Raw genomic sequence first — 19,419 nt, forward strand, 5'->3', positions numbered from 1 at the left:
ACGGCTAGAACATATAAAATTTACAGAATCAATATGCTTGGTCTACGACATTTATTGACATGTTATACCGTCTGCTTGGAGACCTAAAATGTGGAATAAAAGAAGTGATAGACCTTGGCAACTGATCTACATAAAGATACTCCCTTGGTATTCATAATAATGTGAAAAAGTGGTTCGTTTGGAAATATATAACGTTAACGCCAGAGATAAACCAGTATCCCTTATCCACCAAAACAGAATCCATTGCACGTTAAAGGCAAAGTAGCGGTGAAAATTATATGAATAAACTGCTATTCCTTATCCGCAAAATGAATAAAACATGATTCAAGTATTATTTGTGAAGTAAATAAAAAATACGACCCGCGTCAATGAGGGTATGACAAGTCGCCGCGAGCTTATGTTCTGACACTCATACATCTATCGTAGGCGCAGGTGGTCTTTGAGACTGTTGTCAAATACAGTCGTCAGCACTCACTGAACCAAACGTCAATCTGTATTTGTGAAACATTGACATTTAGTAGAGTTGATTTTGATAGATATGTTAATATAAACATACATACGATATTATATCATTATAACACTGTCACTTATCATGGATAATTTAATTTAGTGATATAAATTTGGTAAGGAATAATACCTGCGTTAAAAGAAATGACAACTTGTTGATTCTTGTTTTTCCCTTCAGCTCTCACGTAAATTTGGAGGTAACATGTTCGTTGTCAGAGATGGAATGTGTTTTCTCTGCTTTCAATGAATTACACGGGGAAAAGACATTTACATGAGAGAGAGAGAGAGAGAGAGAGAGAGAGAGAGAGAGAGAGAGAGAGAGAGAGAGAGAGAGAGAGAGAGAGAGAGATTCTTTATTTCCTCCAGAAGTTAATCGGAAGATTATACATAATTAATCAAACGTATTCACACAAACTCATATTACCTGTACATATATACAATACAAGACAGTAGCACCAGTGTTATGCCACTCACACAGTACAAAAGGTTAGATCAGATGACATAATCAAGGTAAGGCTTTAGTGTAAGTACATAAGCAGAAAATATCAGTATAACAGATCCCCATGTAACTATATCAATACATTGTGAGAAGTGAGTATCAACACCAAAGAAAAATGACAACATATCTTCTTCATCTTGTAATTCCAACTGGACATAGGTTTCAACATCAAGCAGATCAATAACAGTTGAAAACAGTTAATTTCTTTCCTGCAGTAGAGCTTCACAATGTAATATGATGTGATTATCATAATCAAAGGCATGCTTGTTACACAATAAACAGTCCCTGGAAGTCTTGTTTCGTGATGAAACTCTAACACAAAATTTTAAACTTGATTTCTGTTCGGGGTACAGATATGCTAGTTGCCATAATATATGGTGAGTAAGCTTTGTGTGTATTAGCATGAAGCGTGAAAGACCTGTATTGACAGAAACTTTTCTGCGCCACATATTTTCTTCATATACATGAATGGTTTTATTAACCAGTTGCTTCCAGTTTCTCTTTGAGGAAATACACCACAGCTTATATATGTACAAAGGTTGTTTGGTAGGTTATACTTGTTAAGAACTGATAATAAATCTCCACATACAGATTAAGGATTAGATGGATTTGCAATGTGTGCACAAAAAAAGATGTGTAAAAGATCGTTGTCAGAGATGGAATGTGTTTTCTCTGCTTTCAGTGAATTACACGGGAAAAAGACATTTACATGTTTGAAAAGCATTTTAACAACGCATTTTGCTCCTTGCATGATATACTTTATCCAGCGTGCTGGCATTTGGAGATGACCGGGAATAGTTTTGTTTGTCTGTGTCGTTTGTTTAACGCCACACTCAGCAATATTCAAGTCATATGACGGCGGTCTGTAAATATATCGAGTCTGGACCAGTGATTGACAACATGAACATCGATCTACTTAATTGGATACGATGACATGCATCAACCAAGTCAGCGAGCCTGACCACCCGATCCTCACACAACAAGCATGCCTATTGGGTTGCTGAAGGCAATTCTAACCCGGACGCGTCACGGGATTCGATTGGTGATGTCTCTGTGGCGGTTGATAATATTTTATCATATTTGAAGTCACATTAATCATAGATCAAAAGACATCTGTAAATGTAAATGTAATTTCAACTGCTGTTCAAATGAATCTAGGCATCTATAGGTGTTTCAAAGTAAATTATTGATAAAAGCGATATGATAATACTTAACGATTTCACGTTTCATCATTTTCATTTTCAGTATAAATTCCAAATTTAACAAATCTCATTTTGAAGTCTAAAATGTTTCAGCATGAGTATTTATGGGTATCAGTCAAATAATACACACAATGACTATATTGATATATGGCATGCTCATCTGTTTCGAGTTTGAATACGACCATCAAGATCTGCTTTCGAGGGTTATTCTCCAGTGAAGGGGGCGGTCGGGTAGCCTAGTGGTTAAAGCGTTCGCTCGTCACGCCGAAGACCCGGGTTCGATTCCCGACATGGGTACAATGTGTGAAGCCCATTTCTGGTGTCCCCCGCCGTGATAGTGCTAGAATATTGCTAAAAGCGACGTAAAACCATACTCACTCACTCACTCACTACAATGAAGGGCGAGGTCACTTTACGACGGACAAGTTATTCAACGATCCTCCAACTCCGGGAAATAGTTGTCTTTCAATCAATTACAACTGACAGGTGCACCCCGGTCCCTGAATTATCATTAATTAGTAGCGCCGTATGTTTATGCGTACTTCAACAGCCCTGACATGGATGACATCGTCCTTGAATACAATGGCGTCGTCAATTATTTGATGAAATAAGTTCAAATAACAATGATTCAATGACAACAGAAACGCCTGGTTAGGAGGATGCTGAGAAACTTCAACCGCAAGACAACTAGTCATTAGCACACACACATTTGTGGTGAGGTAAATTTGGATTTAAGATCGCGTGGACATTATTACACGTGTAAAGCGACCTGCATGCACTTATGTGTGGCTACTTGTACTAGTCCCAAAATTATGGTGCTAACACACTGACATTCCATGCTGTAGCTGACCACTCCTTGTTTTATCCCCTTAACGCCGACCCCCGGGCTGGTACATCTTTAACGTCTCTTGGCATGACACGACCAAGATGTCGACAAACAAACTCTCCCTGCAGACTCTCTATCCACAAGACCATAAGGGTAGACTACACACATTTTTTTATTGTAAGTGAGTGAGTGACTATGATTTTACGTCGCATTGGCAATTTCAAGCTATTACGACAGGGGACACCAGAAATGGGTTATACACATTGTACTCATGTGTGGAATCGAACCCAGATCGTTGGCGTGACGAGCGAACGCTTTGGCGACTAGGCTATCCCACCGCACCTTACTGTAAGTAGTAATATGATTGAATATATTGAAAGATGTACTGCTGGCAGGGAAATACTCCCGCAGAACGGCATGCAATGAATATGTAGCACCACATGTTCAACCTAGTAAGACAGCTTTGAGGTGATTCAAATAACTGTCAGGCCTCGATATGGGGAATTAGCTATTGCGAGCTAGCCTTGAGACAAGAGAGGAGAGAGCTGTGCGGTCCTTAGGGTTTATTCAAGCCAGTGTGTTATATCATTCAAGTTACATTAATTAATATAAAATAGTGACGTACAATGATAATAATGATAATAATGATAATGATATCCTAACAGTTTCAATCTAAATCTTGGAATAAAAGCAATGTATGTTATATTGGAGTATGCACGGTATGCACGGATGCAATATTTACGAGAGTAATAACGGTAATGCCAAATAACATTTCTTAACAGCTAAATTGAGTAATCGTAAATAATTAATAGAGTATGTACGGTAAAACCTACATGACAATTCTATGTGTGGTATGTCGCGCCTATTTGGGTAACTACGGTAAACCATTTATGGCTATTCACATTAACGAAAATAAATACGTAGAGCATATACGGTAGACTGCGCAAACTGTTCAGATGAGGAACATGACATGTGCTTCTAAAAAGACGGTAAACATTCATATTTGTAGTTTTAGTAATAACTTTCACAACATAATAATTTCGGCAAATAAGGAAGGTAAATATTTGATCCAAATAAAGATATGAATGTGGGAGGTAGAATATATAGCGGTTTTAGTAAGTGTAATTATTAGTTTGATTAGTGATTATTTTGGTGACTATGGTAATGTATCAAGACGGCTAAGTTGCTACTGACTACGCGCATGTCCTTAATATCTACGGAGCTAGACGATAAGAACTAAGGAGTGAATACGGTAATTGTATACTTAAACGGTGCGCATTCGAATGCACGTTGTTATGTGGTATAAAGGATGACTATAAATGTATTTAATTGTTGTGTAGGCTGTGTTGTACCGTCTACAATTGTATCATGGACGGGTCAAGTTACAATATATTCAAATCCTTACTTCATGAGGATAAAACCTAAGAAATATGGAATGCGTTGTTATAGCCTATTCGGTAACCGCGCACGGAAGGTAAAACTGCTCATATAACCTTTGATCGCTGGACTGTCGGAAAGTATGGAATAACAGACCTACGTATAAAATAAATCTTGCTTGAAACAGTTGTGTTAACTCTAGGAACCGTTTTCTGACTAAGATACATGTTCGCTACGCTACTGCACGGAAATATCTGGCATGTTGAAAGATATTGAAACGAGGGAGGAGAGAGCTGTGAGGTCCTTAGGGTTTATTCAAGCAAGTGTGCCGAGGACCAACACCCAAGGAGTTATATACCCCAACAGCTCTAATCGTATCACATTAACAATTACTTTGAAGTTGTAATTTCCGTCTGTGTTATCTGCCATAGGCTGTCAAAGTTGACTACACAAAACAGGTGGTAATAGAACAATTTCAGTATTGGGTAACAAGTGTTGATTTTAATTACAGTTTTTGACGATGGTCAAAACCTGCGCCAGCTGGTAACAAAACATTTATCAAGAGAACAAGGGCCGGGGCGGACGTACGCGCTGAATTTATTATATTATCTATGATTACGTACTTTACTGTTCGCGTGAATGAGCTGACCAAGGCATGGCAGACCAGTGGGGATAAAAACGAGAAAGACATTTTAGCAATTCCTAGGATAAGTTTAATTTGTGAAAAATATAAAAAGGTATAATGAAATATATGCACTGTATATGCACTAGTATCCCGCGGTGCGGGTAGCTCCGCTATCCAGTTACTTATTACATTGCAGTTGCTAAGATCCTGCAGAAGATCTAGACACACACTTCAAAGAAAAACAACAACACCCGATTCACATGCAGTCTGCATGTCTGCATGTATACTGGGACATTGTTGTAATTAGCATGTTTGTTACAAATGATCATACAATGAAGTTTGATAGACTTTTAGAAGTTGGAAGAACGTGAATACATGACATTTTTTATAATATCTTCTTTTATTCATTATAACGACGTTTCAGAGCTACTTCTTGACCATTCATAAGATGAATAACGAGTAAGCATATACATATGTACAAATATATGTGCAAAGATCAAAATATAATGACGAAGCCAATTAAGTCTAATGAAGGTGTGGTGATGGGGCTGGGTGTAAGAACAAGGCGCTGACTATGGTAACCCTAGCAGTCACAATAAGGCAATCAAGCTTTCCATTTGTGGTAGATCATATGATTAAAGCACATTGGAGTACACGCTGTGTTGATATATCGCATTGTTTAATGCTGTCTTCTCTGGATTTCATTAGTTTCATACAATGTATATTCTTAATCCCACGGGGAGCACGGGTGGCCCAGTCGTCTAAGGCGTCGCGATTCGCTGTGCAGAGTTGCGTCCCTTTGGCACGCCAGAAACCTCTTGGTTCGAACTCCGGTTCGCCCCGATTATGTTTCTAGGTTTGTCAGCACCATACCCGTGCTCCTGGGTTTCACCGAAGTGGTAAACGTCTGAGACCTGCATCACTTCGGGCTTTCCTCACACATTAAGCTGACACGTCGTGATATAACTGGAATACTGTGAAAAGCGGCGTTAAACCCAACTCACTCACTCACTCTTAAACCCAAGAATAACACTCATTAATCAGTGTCATGAATCATAGTTTACATCATAGGTACCAAGTTTATATATAATATGGCAGAGAAGACTACTGGATTAACAAATTGGTTTGATTTAGACACTGTTTCATTGAAGTCTTCTTTTTCTATCATTTTGGGGCAGGAATTAGTGAGAACCGTTCCAGTATGAAAATATGTCATTTACTGGTCACTCTTGTTAATATTTGCTAAGGTTTGATACAATGATTTACTTCAGAAAGGACATTATACGTTGTAGCAGTATCACTCGGGGTACATGTGGTTTTATGCGTCCCGCGTTGGGTTTTATACCACGAGTGGTAGGCATACAAGGCTACATCCCGCGTGATACTGCCACAATATTGTTTTTTTACCGACATGTTTTAATATGACATTGTAAAAGAATTTAAACCAATTCAAAATTGATAGAAAACAGCTGTTCGATTGTGTGGTTAAGTCTGTCACTTAACTTTCATTGACTTTTTGCTTAGAAGCGGGGTATTAGGGATTTATTCTCCCTCTCAGAAGTCCACGTGCAACCCGTCTTGTTCGTGGAGGGGTGTAAGGGATATATTTTCCCGCTGAGAAATGTACATGGCGGGATACATAGTATTTTATCAAGATCACACAAACCAATCAGATCTCATTATTCTGACATGGAGGAAGTGTATTACACTACATAAACGAAAGCCTCTTCCGCCACAAGTCTACATCCTGTCCCAATTCTATCCTTAAATAAGGACAAACATACAATAATACAACAATGTAACTACGAACTAACAACACACATGTTATATCATTCTGTCGTACAGTTTTCTTGAAAACGACATATGATTGAAATACCCATATGACGTTAATACCTTGTTTCAGACTCCATAAATGTACGTCAATACACATACACCCTGCGGCCCTTAGAAAATGCGTGCTTATTATCACGTCCGCATTACGTTTGATTGGGTCCTTTCTCGTTCCATGAGAGAATGATGCCAGGTTGACAGGATTCTGTAAGTCTCTATAAAGTTGCCTTATCTAGCTGCAGCTTCATTAGTTCTACAGCTACACGAATCAGCATGGCAGGACCTATCTTACTTTTGGTATGTTGAATTTAATCTTTAGAATGTGGTAAAGTTATGTTGGACAGTTATTTCTTTTTATAGGCTTACGATGTTTCCATTTCGTTTTAACTGTGGGTCACTGCTTTGATGGTCCGTAGTTTATCTTTGCAAAGGATCATTCATGGACATTTTGATGGTTTTATTGATATGTTAAATCACAGCTATTTTATTGAAATAATGTTTACAATATGACCTTAACACTCACTCACAATTGTATTCACAGGCAATTACGTTGCTCGCTACAGTGGTCTCCGCAACGTTACCTTCACAGCCACCTAGTTCTTGTGCCGTAAGTAAGAATCAGACTTTACATAAACTAATTGCATAAATTAATTATCCCCGTGGCCATGGGGAGAATTGGTCCCCAGCAACGTATCCTGGATGTAAGAGGCGACCAGGTGGTCAGGCTCGGTGTCATCGTACCCCGAAAGCATTGATTGTTGCTCATACTATGGGTCGCTGGATTGTCTGACCAGACTCAACTGTTCACAGACCGCCGTCATGTAACTAGACTGTTGCACATCTTCCCGAGGCATGGATGTTAACTGACTACAAAAGTCAAGTTACCATTCTTGCCGAACTACGCTAGAATTTCGTAGCTCGATCGTATCGCCACTGGTGGCTATTACGAGTTTTGTCCCTTCTATGTCACCCCTTTTGACCAATCAATATTTGTTGTAATAAAACGGGTCTTACCTCGTGAAGTGCACCAAATCATTTAAACATCTTGTATTAAAACATGAAACGAATTGGACAATATATTGCATGTTGACAGTACAGATGCTTTGCTTTAGAAGCCACATAAAATCTGAGTGAAAAGCTCTATGTATTTAATTTGACTGTTGTTAAGTTTATCACATAATCAGCATTTACCTTGTTCCCAAACGCTACAAGTTTTAAAGGAAACATAACAATCTTTAAAAAACATATCCAACGGTTCATTATTCATTTTTCTGTACAGGCGATCCATTGTGGTCCAGGAACTGCGTGCCAGGTACAGACCATTTTCTGTATTACAACTCCATGCCCACCACCAGTTGCAAGATGTGTCCCAACGAGTGAGTAAATGGAGTGAGATGGCTTTTGTTTGCTACATATACTGAACAAAATGAATGACTTATACAATGCAAAAAAAGTAAGGGGTCATGAATTTGTCTAGGGATAGGTTTATGATATTTTCACTACCAAAAAAATTCATGACCTCTTACCTTTTATCATTATAATATTCATTAGCTGGTTTTCCATATAATCTTTAAGGACAAAATAGGGAAGATTATATAGTGCCTTTACAACATTATTAGACAAGAGCTAAGATATGTAGCAAAATATGCTTATATACCTTTTTCAAAACATGCTTTTCTTTGTAATGACATGTAGTTACGTATCTAACTGTTTGATTCATAATACATAATCCGATATAAAATCCAAAAATGAAGATAATCAGTTTTCTTTTAACGGCAATATTCAAATGTAGTGCATCAATGGCTGCTCAGATATCAATTACAGATCTAGATGCAACCCAACCCAAAATCTATGCAGATTTTAACTACAGTTGCTCCAACTAAATCAGCTATGTAGAGCGTCTCCACGGTGTTTGTTTCAGATAAACCAGGATCATGTCCAGTGCAAGACGGTCTCATAGGTGCTTGTGTAGTGCGGTGCAACAATGACGCTGACTGTTTTGGGAACCAGAAGTGTTGTGGATCCTGTCCCCGACAGTGTACTGATCCAGCCCCTCCTTTAGACAAACCGGGCTTCTGTCCCTACATCGTGAACCCCTACCCGGGGTACTGTCCCGTCCCACACCGATGCAGGAGCGACTTTGACTGCTATGGCCGAGCAAAGTGTTGTGGGTCTTGCCCAAGGAGATGTGCTAGTCCTTACCCTTTTTTCACCAAAGGGTGAAGTGCTGGAAATACAATTTAGTTATTATTAATGACCTTGTTATTTTTCTATCTGTCAAACCAGCCTTCTGAAAACAACAATTCACATGGCTGAACATCATGTTCTCTATACGTTGATATTGTTTTACTTTCATTTTGTAGGAAACAAAACAAAAGCAATTACCAATTACAATAAAACGTTTTAATTACTAGCACGAGTGGATCTTATATTTTCTTAAGGTTGAGGAGTCAGATGTTGCCCAGTCTCCAAAGGCGCCGCTATTCGCTTTATATAGTTGTACCCCTTAGCAGTGCCAGGATCGTTTGTTTGATGGTCAGTTTCATCCTTATTATAACCCATGGTTTGTTCGCGCCTTACGTGTGGTTTCACCAAGGTGGTAAACGTATACTTTCCTTCCTCTTATGACTCAATTCTGGCTTTCTTCCCTGGGATATTTAGCCTGATTAAAGATGTCCCTTACAGTGTTCCATACTGATAGGTACTCAGCTCGTATATTGCATGAAAAGAAAGATAGTACAAGTTATTGGAGCGCAGATTCATCTACATCTCTTGCTTACAGTGGCGAGACCAGCCAGGTGAACGAAACAAGTGATCATTAATTTTCCTGCCCACTCTTCGTGAGTAGTGTTTCACTAATCGGTAGTGATTCACAAACACATGAATATCATATAGTCGGAATCGTACAACTGACAAATTTCTTATGATTGTGGAACTAGTTTATTCGCTTTTATTTATTTCGGGGCTCCAAAACCCTTCAGGTACAGGAAACAGTTTTCTGGAATAGTTATGTGCCGACAAAGTAATAAGGGGCATGGCTCCTTTGTCATCTACTCGACAAACCTAAGATCGTGGGTTCGAATTCCGGTTCACCATGATTATATTTATAGGTCTGTCAGCACCATACCCGTGCTCGTAGGTTTCGTCAAAGTGGTAAACATCTGAGACCTGCATCACTTCGGGCTTTCCTCACACATTAAGCTGACATGCCGTGATATAACTGGAATACTGTGAAAAGCGGCGTTAAACCCAACTCACTCACTCACTCATAATCCCAAGAGTAACACTCATTAATCAGTGTCATGAATCATAGTTTACATCATAGGTACCAAGTTTATATATAATATGGCAGAGAAGATTACGGGATTAACAAATTGATATGATGTTTTCTGTCGTGCTCATTCAGACACCTTTTCATTGAAGTCTTCATTTTCTATCATTTTCTAGCACGAATTAGTGAGAACCGTTCCAGTATGAAAATATGTCCTTACCTGGTCACTCTTGTTTAGAGGTTTGACATAATGATTTATTTCAGAAATGACATTATACGTTGTTACAGTATCACTCGTAGCATACAAGCCTACATCCCGCGTGATACTGCCACAATATTGTTTTCTTACCGACATGTTTTAATATGACTTTGTAAAAGAATTTAAAGCAATTCAAAATTGATAGAAGACAGCTATTCGATTGTGTGCTCAGGTTAACTCTGTCACTTGACTTTCATTGACTCGGAAAAATCGTGAGGCGTTTTGCTTAGAAGCGGGATATTGGGGATTAGGCTTTCCTCCCACATGAAACTGAAACGCCGTGGTTTACTCAGTATAATGACTCCGAGCCGACCAGTCCTTGTTTTACCCCCTTAATGCCGAGCGCCAGGCAGGGTAACAACAAGTACAATCTTTTATCGTCTTTGGTATGACACGGCCGGGGATCGGACCCATAACCTTCCGCTCTGCGGGCAGACGCTCTATTCACTAGACGCCGGAGGCGGTCTGTAATATTGTAAGAAGCATAGCAAAAAACTGAGTAAATATAAGCAGTTTTCGTATAAATTTATACAGGTATGTAGATTAACATCAACCTCTTGATTAGAAAACCAGATGCCGCTCACGGCAATTGGTCGCAAATAACATCCAAGCAAAATTCATCAAAATCGTAACTAAAGTGTCCAATTCAACAACAGGTCAGAGGGGAAAAGAAGCGAATGCACCTCAGGAAGCTGTTCAGCAATCAAAGTAACGAGAAAATAATAGAAATTTCGACCAAATAAACAAATAATTAAAATAACGAGAAATTTCGTTTCAAATAAATACAATTAAGTTACCAAAGTGACACCAGTAGGCTTTTGTAGATTATAGCCCGATCAACCCCACAAGTCTTTGAAATAAATATATTAATCATCATTTGATATGTAATTTTCTTCATGAGGAAGAAAGTAATATAATGCCACATGTAATAACCATGTCCCTAGACCTCCTCATAATTAAGAAGTAACGAAATGGGGTCACCAGGTGTGTGATGCCGAGATCGTGAGACAAATAGGTGATCTTATGATCTTGCTTGACGGTGTTTTGTGGAAGACTCACAACAACATCCGCCATTTTTCACGAACAGCCTCACGTTGTGTTTTCTATTTACATTCCTAGACACGGAACCTCGTGCAGTGGAATACAATTGGATGGATGGATGTATAGTATTGAAGATCGCACGTTTACATCGTTAACGTCCGAACTGTCATATCCTGATGACGGAGAAACATATCCTGCAGCTATCATTTTTTCTTTTTTTCTTTTTAAATTGCGTATGTCCGCATGGTTTTTGATTGGATCTTGTCCTCGGAGGGACGTACACACTGAAACAGTCTTCTGACCAAGGCTTTTGACACAGCTTCTGTGACAGGCTTTTCCTGGGAATGACGTAAACATCCAAACAGGATCTGTGCCAGGCTATATAAGCCGCCCTAGCTCCACATCTAGTCTATCAACTCCAGGAAACAACATGGCCGTATCTAGCTACACTTTGGTATGTTTAATTAAATTGTTGTCTTATAAATATAAGAGTTGTGAAATTGATTTTCGGCCAAAGGTTTTCATAGTTTCCATTAAATCTGGCAATTTGAATCAATTCAGAAATTATTTATTGTCAGTCAAAATCATAGCAACATGTAAAGCAATTCGTTGTGCAGAGTCGGTTCAATCCAAGAATCAAATAATCATCAGTTAGAATCCAATATTCGTCCTGACCTATGATCTTAGGTTTGTCACCATTCCGAGCTTGTGAATTTCACCAACCATGTACATTGTTAAAGCTGCATCACTTTGACGTTTGTCCCAGATGAATGAAACTGATGTGTCGTTATGTAACTGAAATACACTTCGTATGAAATTTAGCGTAAAACTGACTGAGTCACTACTTCTCTTAACAATTATTATTGATGAGGCCTACAACTAACATTGCCCTTTCAATCTAATTCATTCATATTGTATTCGCAGGCAATTCCGTTGCTCGCTGCGGTGGTTTCCGCAAATTTCCCAACACAACAACCTACTTCTTGTGCCGTGAGTATGAATCTGATTGTACATATACAACTTCGACATGTTGACCGAGAGGAAACCTCAAAATATCTTCATATCTTTCTCTGAACATGTAATATAATGAACATATAATGAGCCGCTATGATCCAGTGTCCAATTATTGAAATTGTTGACTTTTTACAACGTTCAGACACTCATATCGAAATGCTCTATCATATTTAAACCATTGTTAATATTCAAAGAAATCACATGTAGGCTGCTTCAATGGTTGAACAACCATTCTCCACAGTTCACTGTTCCATGTTCAGAAAATAGAACTCTGATCAAGAAAATGTACATTTTCTTTTTCTGGTCATTTGTTTTTACGAAAATCAACAAAATCACACGTACATGTACTTTCAGTAAAATACAAATGTCTCATTCCATGAACGGCTTAGATCTTTGTCTTGGTATTGGTAAATATTGTGTTGTGTTCCATGTTGTCATGGCAGAAAAGTATATTCGTTTGCCTGCGGTTATAGACTTCACAGGTACGAATGCCGCAGGCGACAGACACATTTCATCCACTCACCCTCATCAAACTTTAAAATTCAAAAAGTAATTTGCATAACAATTTAGTTATTTAAAGTCAAGCCAAAGGAGCCATGGTTTAAATACCCCTGACTATATCAACTTTTTAAAATTGATTTATTTATGCATAATGTAAAACATTAAACATTAATGCTTTAATTGTGTTATATTATTTCCGCTTTCTTTCTTTCTGTCAGTTTCTAAAAATATTTATAAAGTTTTTCTGCTGTTAACCGCTACGACGAACTACAATATACATGTATACATGTATGTTAAACTCACTTTAACCTGGCTTTAATGTTTACTTGTAACTCTGGCCTCCAACCCGTGCTTGTTGTATTTTCCAAAGTGGTAAATGTCCTCTATCATTTAGGCTTTCATCCCACATCCAGCTGACACACCGTGATATGATTGGAGTGCTGTTCAAAGCAGCGTTAAACCTAACTCACTACTATGTTTTCTGATGGCAATGAATAAGGGAACGCTTAGTTTTAGACACAGTAAAATGATATGTTATCATGGGTTCCATCCTTGTCTACCAAATACGCGTTGAAAACAACATTTGATTCTGTCACGTTGAATTTGTATGCACGATATGTAAAATGTAATGAAAGTAAAGTTTATTTCCCTATGTTTTTCATTGTTCCCTAGCTTGTTCGTTTCTATCAATATATATATAATAGCTCATTGTTTTGTTTTCTTTCAATGTTCAGGATATGAAGCTACATTCAATGAAAACGTCTTTCTATTCTATATTTCCAGTTACTATTTGTGATCCCCCCCTATAGTGTAGTTACATGATAATGATTTCTAATTGACGTACTGTTTTGTAATGGCACCGAGGACATTTGGAAATTGCAAAGAACGATTTGTAATATAAATTCATTTCCAACGGTCCATTTTTTGTGTCACTACAGGCAGTCTTTTGTGGACAAGGAACTGTTTGCAGGGAAGAGACTTATGTTTGCGTAACGACGCCATGTCCAGGACGAGTTGCACGTTGTGTTCCAATCACTAGTGAGTAAAGGGAATGACATGTACAAAACATGTATACAATCATGACGAGTAAAGGGAATGACATGTACACAACATGTATACAATCATGAGGAGTAAAGGGAATGACATCTACACAACATGCATACAATCATGACGAGTAAAGGGAATGACATGTACATAACATGAATACAATCATGACGAGTAAAGGGAATGACATGTACACAACATGAATACAATCATGACGAGAAAAGGGAATGACATCTACACAACATGCATACAATTATGAGGAGTAAAGTGAATGACATGTTCATAACATGAATACAATCATGACGAGAAAAGGGAATGGCATGTACACAACATGTATACAATCATGATAAGTAAAGGGAATGGCATGTACACAACATGAATACAATCATGACGAGTAGAGGGAATGACATGTAGATTGCATGCATACAATCATGACGAGTAAAGGGAATGACATGTACACAACATGTATACAATCATGGCGAGTAGAGGGAATGACATGTACAAAATATGTATACAATCATGAATAGTAAAGTGAATGACATGTACACAACATGAATACATTCATGAGGAGTAAAGGGAATGACATGTACACAACATGAATACAATCATGACGAGTAAAGTGAATGACATGTACACAACATGAATACAATCATGAGGAGTAAAGGGAATGAAATGTACATTATATGTATACAATCATGACGAGTAAAGGGAATGGCATGTACCCAACATGAATACAATCATGACGAGTAAAGGGAATGACATGTACATTGCATGCATACAATCATGAGGAGTGAAGGGAATGACATGTACATGACATTGATACAATCATTTGAAGTTAAGAGGAAAAGCAAGGAGAATACGCACTGCTTTTGGAACTTGACAAAAACATTTGAACGTGAAAGAACAACGGATAATATCTAAGTAAGATCACGAAGAGCTATGTTCCAATCAGTGAGTAAAGAAAATAAAATGTCTCTAGTTTGGTACACGACATGTATTTGACCATGAGGTGTTAAATCCCAAAGTGAGGCATTGTATCCCTTATCTAACATTAATCTCAACCATATAGGTCGACTAACTTTATTCCCAGAAATAAAGTCCTCTCATTTAAAAATATAGATATCTTCAAAATATTGCGTAAAATTCAAATGAAGCCCAGAACAATGCTCAATTTCAGGGCTGAGATTTGCCAAATCATTCTAGACTTGAATCGGATTCCTTTCGTAATATATTCTCTAGGGTATGGCAGTATTGAATCCAATTATAGAAATACCTTACTCTATCATTTTTACATGTAAGAGCTGTATTAAGTCCCCGACAAATGTACCTACATTGGATTCCTCCCCTTTTTAGCTAAGAAACCAGGATCATGTCCAGTGCAGGACCCGGGCCTTGGTGGTATCTGTGTATCGCTATGCTCTACTGATGCTGACTGTAATGGGCACCTGAAGTGTTGTGGAGGCTGCCCCAGAGAATGTACTCGTCCGGCCCCTCCTATAGTCAAACCAGACATCTGTCCCAAGAGTCCAACCCCAAACTGGTATCAGCGAGGCAACTGTCCCCTATCACACAAGTGCAGGAACGACTCTGACTGTGGCCGTAACTCAAAGTGTTGTGGAACTTGCCCACGGAAATGTGCCAATCTCACCAGAGGATGAAGAATAAACTTAATGCAATCCCCTACTGGTACCGGCGGGGCTATGTCTCAAACGACACCAGTGCAGGAAGGACTTTGACTGTAGCGGCAAATCAAAGTGTTATGAATCCTGCCCACGAAAATGTGTCAGTCCTTACCCTCATCTCACCATGGGACCAAGAGCTCTAAAATAAACTTAATGCAATCAGGTAATTGATGTGATCTAGTGTTGTTACTTTCTGTCCCATAACAGAGGTTGTCTACTTTTAGCTGTTATTGCTTATGATTATAGAAAATTAATTTAATTGTTTTGTAGCTTTAATTCTAAAAGAAGCACCACAAATAGTTGAAAAAATGTATATCCCTTGTAGCCTATGTTAAAGTAATAATATTGTGTTTTTCCCATGTAATTAAAAGCAAGCGAATGTGATTACTTATAATTACAAATGATTTCATTTGGGTGTTTTCATGAGTGCAATGCTGAGAATATGTGTATAATTCAAAACCTGAAGGGTATGCAAATTCTTTAATTGCATATTTCTCGGTAAACCTAAGAAATCTGAACGAGATAATAAAAAAACATTGCTTAACGTCTTACCGCCAGCAATATTCCCACATTTTGACAGCGCCGTGTTAATAATCGAGTCTGGACAAGGTGCCAAGTGACTGAAAATGCATGAATGCATGATCAGCTGTCGGTGTACAGGGAATCCACCAAGTCACGCAGGCTGGCAACCTGATCCAATTTAATGTTTGAATGGTGGTTAACGCCGCACTCAGAAATAGCACAGCTATATGACGGCGGCCTGTAAATAATCGAGTCGGGGCCAGACAATCCAGTGGTTGACATCATGAGCATCGATCCGCTTAATTGGGGTACGATGACATGCATCAACCATCTCAGCGACCGTGATCACCCGATCCCGTTAGTCGCCTCTTACGACAAGCATAGTCGCATTTTACGGCAAGCATGAGTTGCTGATGACCTATTCTACCCCGGACCTTCACGGGTCTCCTCTTCTCCGGAATACCAGTTTATAAATGGTAACTTGTCAATCTGCACAAACAGATATACGATACTTACTAACGCTCTGCCCTTCCTACACTTTTAACTAAAAGCGACAAAACCCTTTCCATGTTCGTAAAAATATCTTCTGAAATTAGAGTACACTGTTCGATTCCGACAATGTGTAGTTATGAATCACAACCAAAGAGTTATGATACCAGGTGTTCGCGAAAATGTGAGAGTATCTTGTCCCAATAGTGACACCCGTCACGAACAAAAGGTTATTCCCAAATGGAAGGTGTTCACATCTGACCATGGATAACAGCTAGCAGTCAGGTGTTAGCTGAGTGAGGTGCGGTGTGGTAAAATGGGGTTTGACGTCGCCTATTGCACTTATTTAGCGACGCGTGAGTGTGCGTGTGTGTGTGCGTGTATGCGTGTATGCGTGTATGCGTGTGTGCGTGTGTGCGTTTGTGTCTGCTTGTACTAGTCCGGAATAATGCTGGTTTTAATGGATTTCCCATACATGTACAGTGTATGAGAACCAATCCGCCTTTTATCCCCTTAATGCCAATCGCCAAGCAGGGTAACAAGCACCATCTTTAACATACTTTTGGTATCACGTGGCCGGTGATCGAATCACCGACCTACTGCTCTTCGGGCAGACGCTCTAGCCACTAGATCACTGAGGCGGTCTGTTAGACGGAACATCTAGCCAGAGACATCTCGACATTTGGACACCTAGCACACACTAGAACCAGACATGTTTGACATAATACTGAAGGGCACTTTCTCATTCCGACCAGATGTATTGTTTTACATTATTATCTCAATGCATTTTAATAATGCTGAAATGAACATTATGATAATATTTATTTTATGAGAGAAACGCTACACTCAAGGTCAGATTTAATGCGAACATATGGCACACAGGAACAACCAGAAACGGAATGATAATGGGCAACATCGATTATCCAGTTGTTGGTGGTGGTATATCAGCTCCACACCATGTTGATGGTCGCTCTGGGCACATTCGTGGTCCTGGAAATAAAATCATTGGTTTATCAATACTCCAGATGTCAGCTGACAGTATGACGCTGTTCTTTTGTCAATCTTGGCATTTTTATTAATTGTCAGATGTAGATATTCTGAGGTCATGTGGGGCTGCCCACCCCTTGCACTGGAAGCAAAGGTACATAGTTATCCTACATATTTCTAGTACAACGGGTTTTTGAGAGTATATCAGAAACAATTGCTATCGTCATGAGTGTTCATATATTTCTAATATCACAAGACACGAGAAATGATAGTTATTATCAAATATCGTTTCAGTTTATGAAGGAAGAATTTTTCATGAGAAATTACATTACGACGATATTAACGGCAGGGTAATTTATGTAAAAACCACAGACGAACTGCACACTGATATTAATTAAACAACATAAATAGTTCAAGTATATTACACCCCTTGAAGTATTATGAAGGTAACGTGGTTGTAAAATGACAAACGTCAAGAAGTTTGGTAACTGCTGGGTGAAGATTCCGAAGTGAAACAAATCACAACAACCAGTAATTCAGCTTCTGCAAATTGGAGTGTCTCATGCGTTGATGTTGTGACACATGACAGTCATCAGTGTCACTGTCAAACTCGGGTCGTCGACGTCAACTTATATAAATCGATTTGACCTTTGGACGGATTGATGTCAGTCCAATCTCAAGGACGAAATCTTCATACTCAGTTCCTTAAAGTACAACATAGAACATTTTGTTACATTCATTTTGTCAGCAGCAGCTACACATGGTCAGTTGATGTTTAGTTCACTTGGTAGAACTATTTGTTCATACGTCAAGTTTGTTAATTATCATTCGATCAAAGTTTCAACCAAACACAAGTGAATTACACACCAGGCAGCAAACAAAATGTTTGATAAAGATGTACATCCAACTCACAATCTAAACATCGCCATATATCTTGTAAATGCTACATGTAAAACTTAATTTATAAGTAGTGAGAAAGTGAGTATGGGTTTACGCCGCTTTAAACTATACACCAGCACTAGTTACGCCAAGTTATTGGACATAGCGTTAGTTTCAAGCCACTTTTATGTTTCTGTGACTCAAGTGGTTAAAACGTTTGCTCGTCTCGTCGAAAACCTTGATTCGATTTCCATTATGGGTTCAATTCCACAATTTCGATAAGAATTGTGAAAAGTAGCTTGGTACACATTTGTTTACATCAAGACGTGGACGGTAAGGATAGCCAAGTTGTTAAAGCGTTCACTCGCCGCGCCGAAGACCCTGGTTCAATTCCACACCTGGGTACAATGTATGAAGCCAATTTCTGGTGTCCACCGTCATCATATTGAAATAGTGAAAGAAAGAAAGAAGGAAAGAAAGAAAGAAGGAAAGAAAGAAGAAGGAAAGAGAGAGAGGGGAGAGGAGGAGGGACGTAACGACTTCTCTCTTGATTTTATATTGCGAACTAAAGCTAAAGACACATACATTGTAACATCGAGACTTCATGATACATAATAGAGTAAAGATGACTAAAAATTGTAATTTCGTATGACTGATAATAAAATTAAAATCACAATAGTCTGTCGCTGATGTAGTTTTCAGGTTTATCCCTGCAATCGGTTTGGAGACGTTTAACGAAGTTTAACGAACAGACAACGGGCGACGGAAACACAACGTACAACGCGCCATGCCATACCACTGATCATCGGTCCCTGGGAGATAATGAAAACAGGGGTTATCTCCCATTAGTTACACGTCCCATTT

General features: G+C 38.7%; 2 protein-coding genes across 2 annotated transcripts; both read left to right on the forward strand.

The window, feature by feature from the left end:
- The first annotated feature begins 7,042 nt into the window (after positions 1–7,042).
- LOC124112946 (perlwapin-like) lies at positions 7,043–9,268 on the forward strand. Its single transcript, XM_046473160.2, has 4 exons — positions 7,043–7,163; positions 7,408–7,473; positions 8,146–8,242; positions 8,788–9,268. The coding sequence occupies exons 1-4, from the start codon at positions 7,140–7,142 to the stop codon at positions 9,087–9,089; spliced, it is 489 nt and encodes a 162-aa protein (XP_046329116.2). The 5' UTR covers positions 7,043–7,139; the 3' UTR covers positions 9,090–9,268.
- A 2,394-nt stretch (positions 9,269–11,662) lies between these two features.
- Positions 11,663–15,854, forward strand: LOC124111224 (perlwapin-like). The gene is made up of 4 exons (XM_046470869.2): positions 11,663–11,891; positions 12,362–12,427; positions 13,891–13,990; positions 15,350–15,854. The coding sequence occupies exons 1-4, from the start codon at positions 11,868–11,870 to the stop codon at positions 15,652–15,654; spliced, it is 495 nt and encodes a 164-aa protein (XP_046326825.1). The 5' UTR covers positions 11,663–11,867; the 3' UTR covers positions 15,655–15,854.
- Positions 15,855–19,419: the final 3,565 nt, after the last annotated feature.

The sequence above is a fragment of the Haliotis rufescens genome, unplaced genomic scaffold (assembly GCF_023055435.1).
Source record: "Haliotis rufescens isolate VD_foot unplaced genomic scaffold, xgHalRufe1.0.p SCAF_5, whole genome shotgun sequence".
NCBI classification, from domain to species: domain Eukaryota; kingdom Metazoa; phylum Mollusca; class Gastropoda; order Lepetellida; family Haliotidae; genus Haliotis; species Haliotis rufescens.

Bases quoted from the DNA above. Each gene is read 5' to 3' on its own strand.
- LOC124112946 (XM_046473160.2), top strand. From the start codon at position 7,140: ATGGCAGGACCTATCTTACTTTTG. The intron at 7,474-8,145 runs GTAAGTAAGAAT...TTTTCTGTACAG, and splicing joins AGCCACCTAGTTCTTGTGCC to GCGATCCATTGTGGTCCAGG. The intron at 8,243-8,787 runs GTGAGTAAATGG...TGTTTGTTTCAG, and splicing joins TGCAAGATGTGTCCCAACGA to ATAAACCAGGATCATGTCCA.
- LOC124111224 (XM_046470869.2), top strand. From the start codon at position 11,868: ATGGCCGTATCTAGCTACACTTTG. The intron at 11,892-12,361 runs GTATGTTTAATT...TTGTATTCGCAG, and splicing joins CCGTATCTAGCTACACTTTG to GCAATTCCGTTGCTCGCTGC. The intron at 12,428-13,890 runs GTGAGTATGAAT...GTGTCACTACAG, and splicing joins AACAACCTACTTCTTGTGCC to GCAGTCTTTTGTGGACAAGG.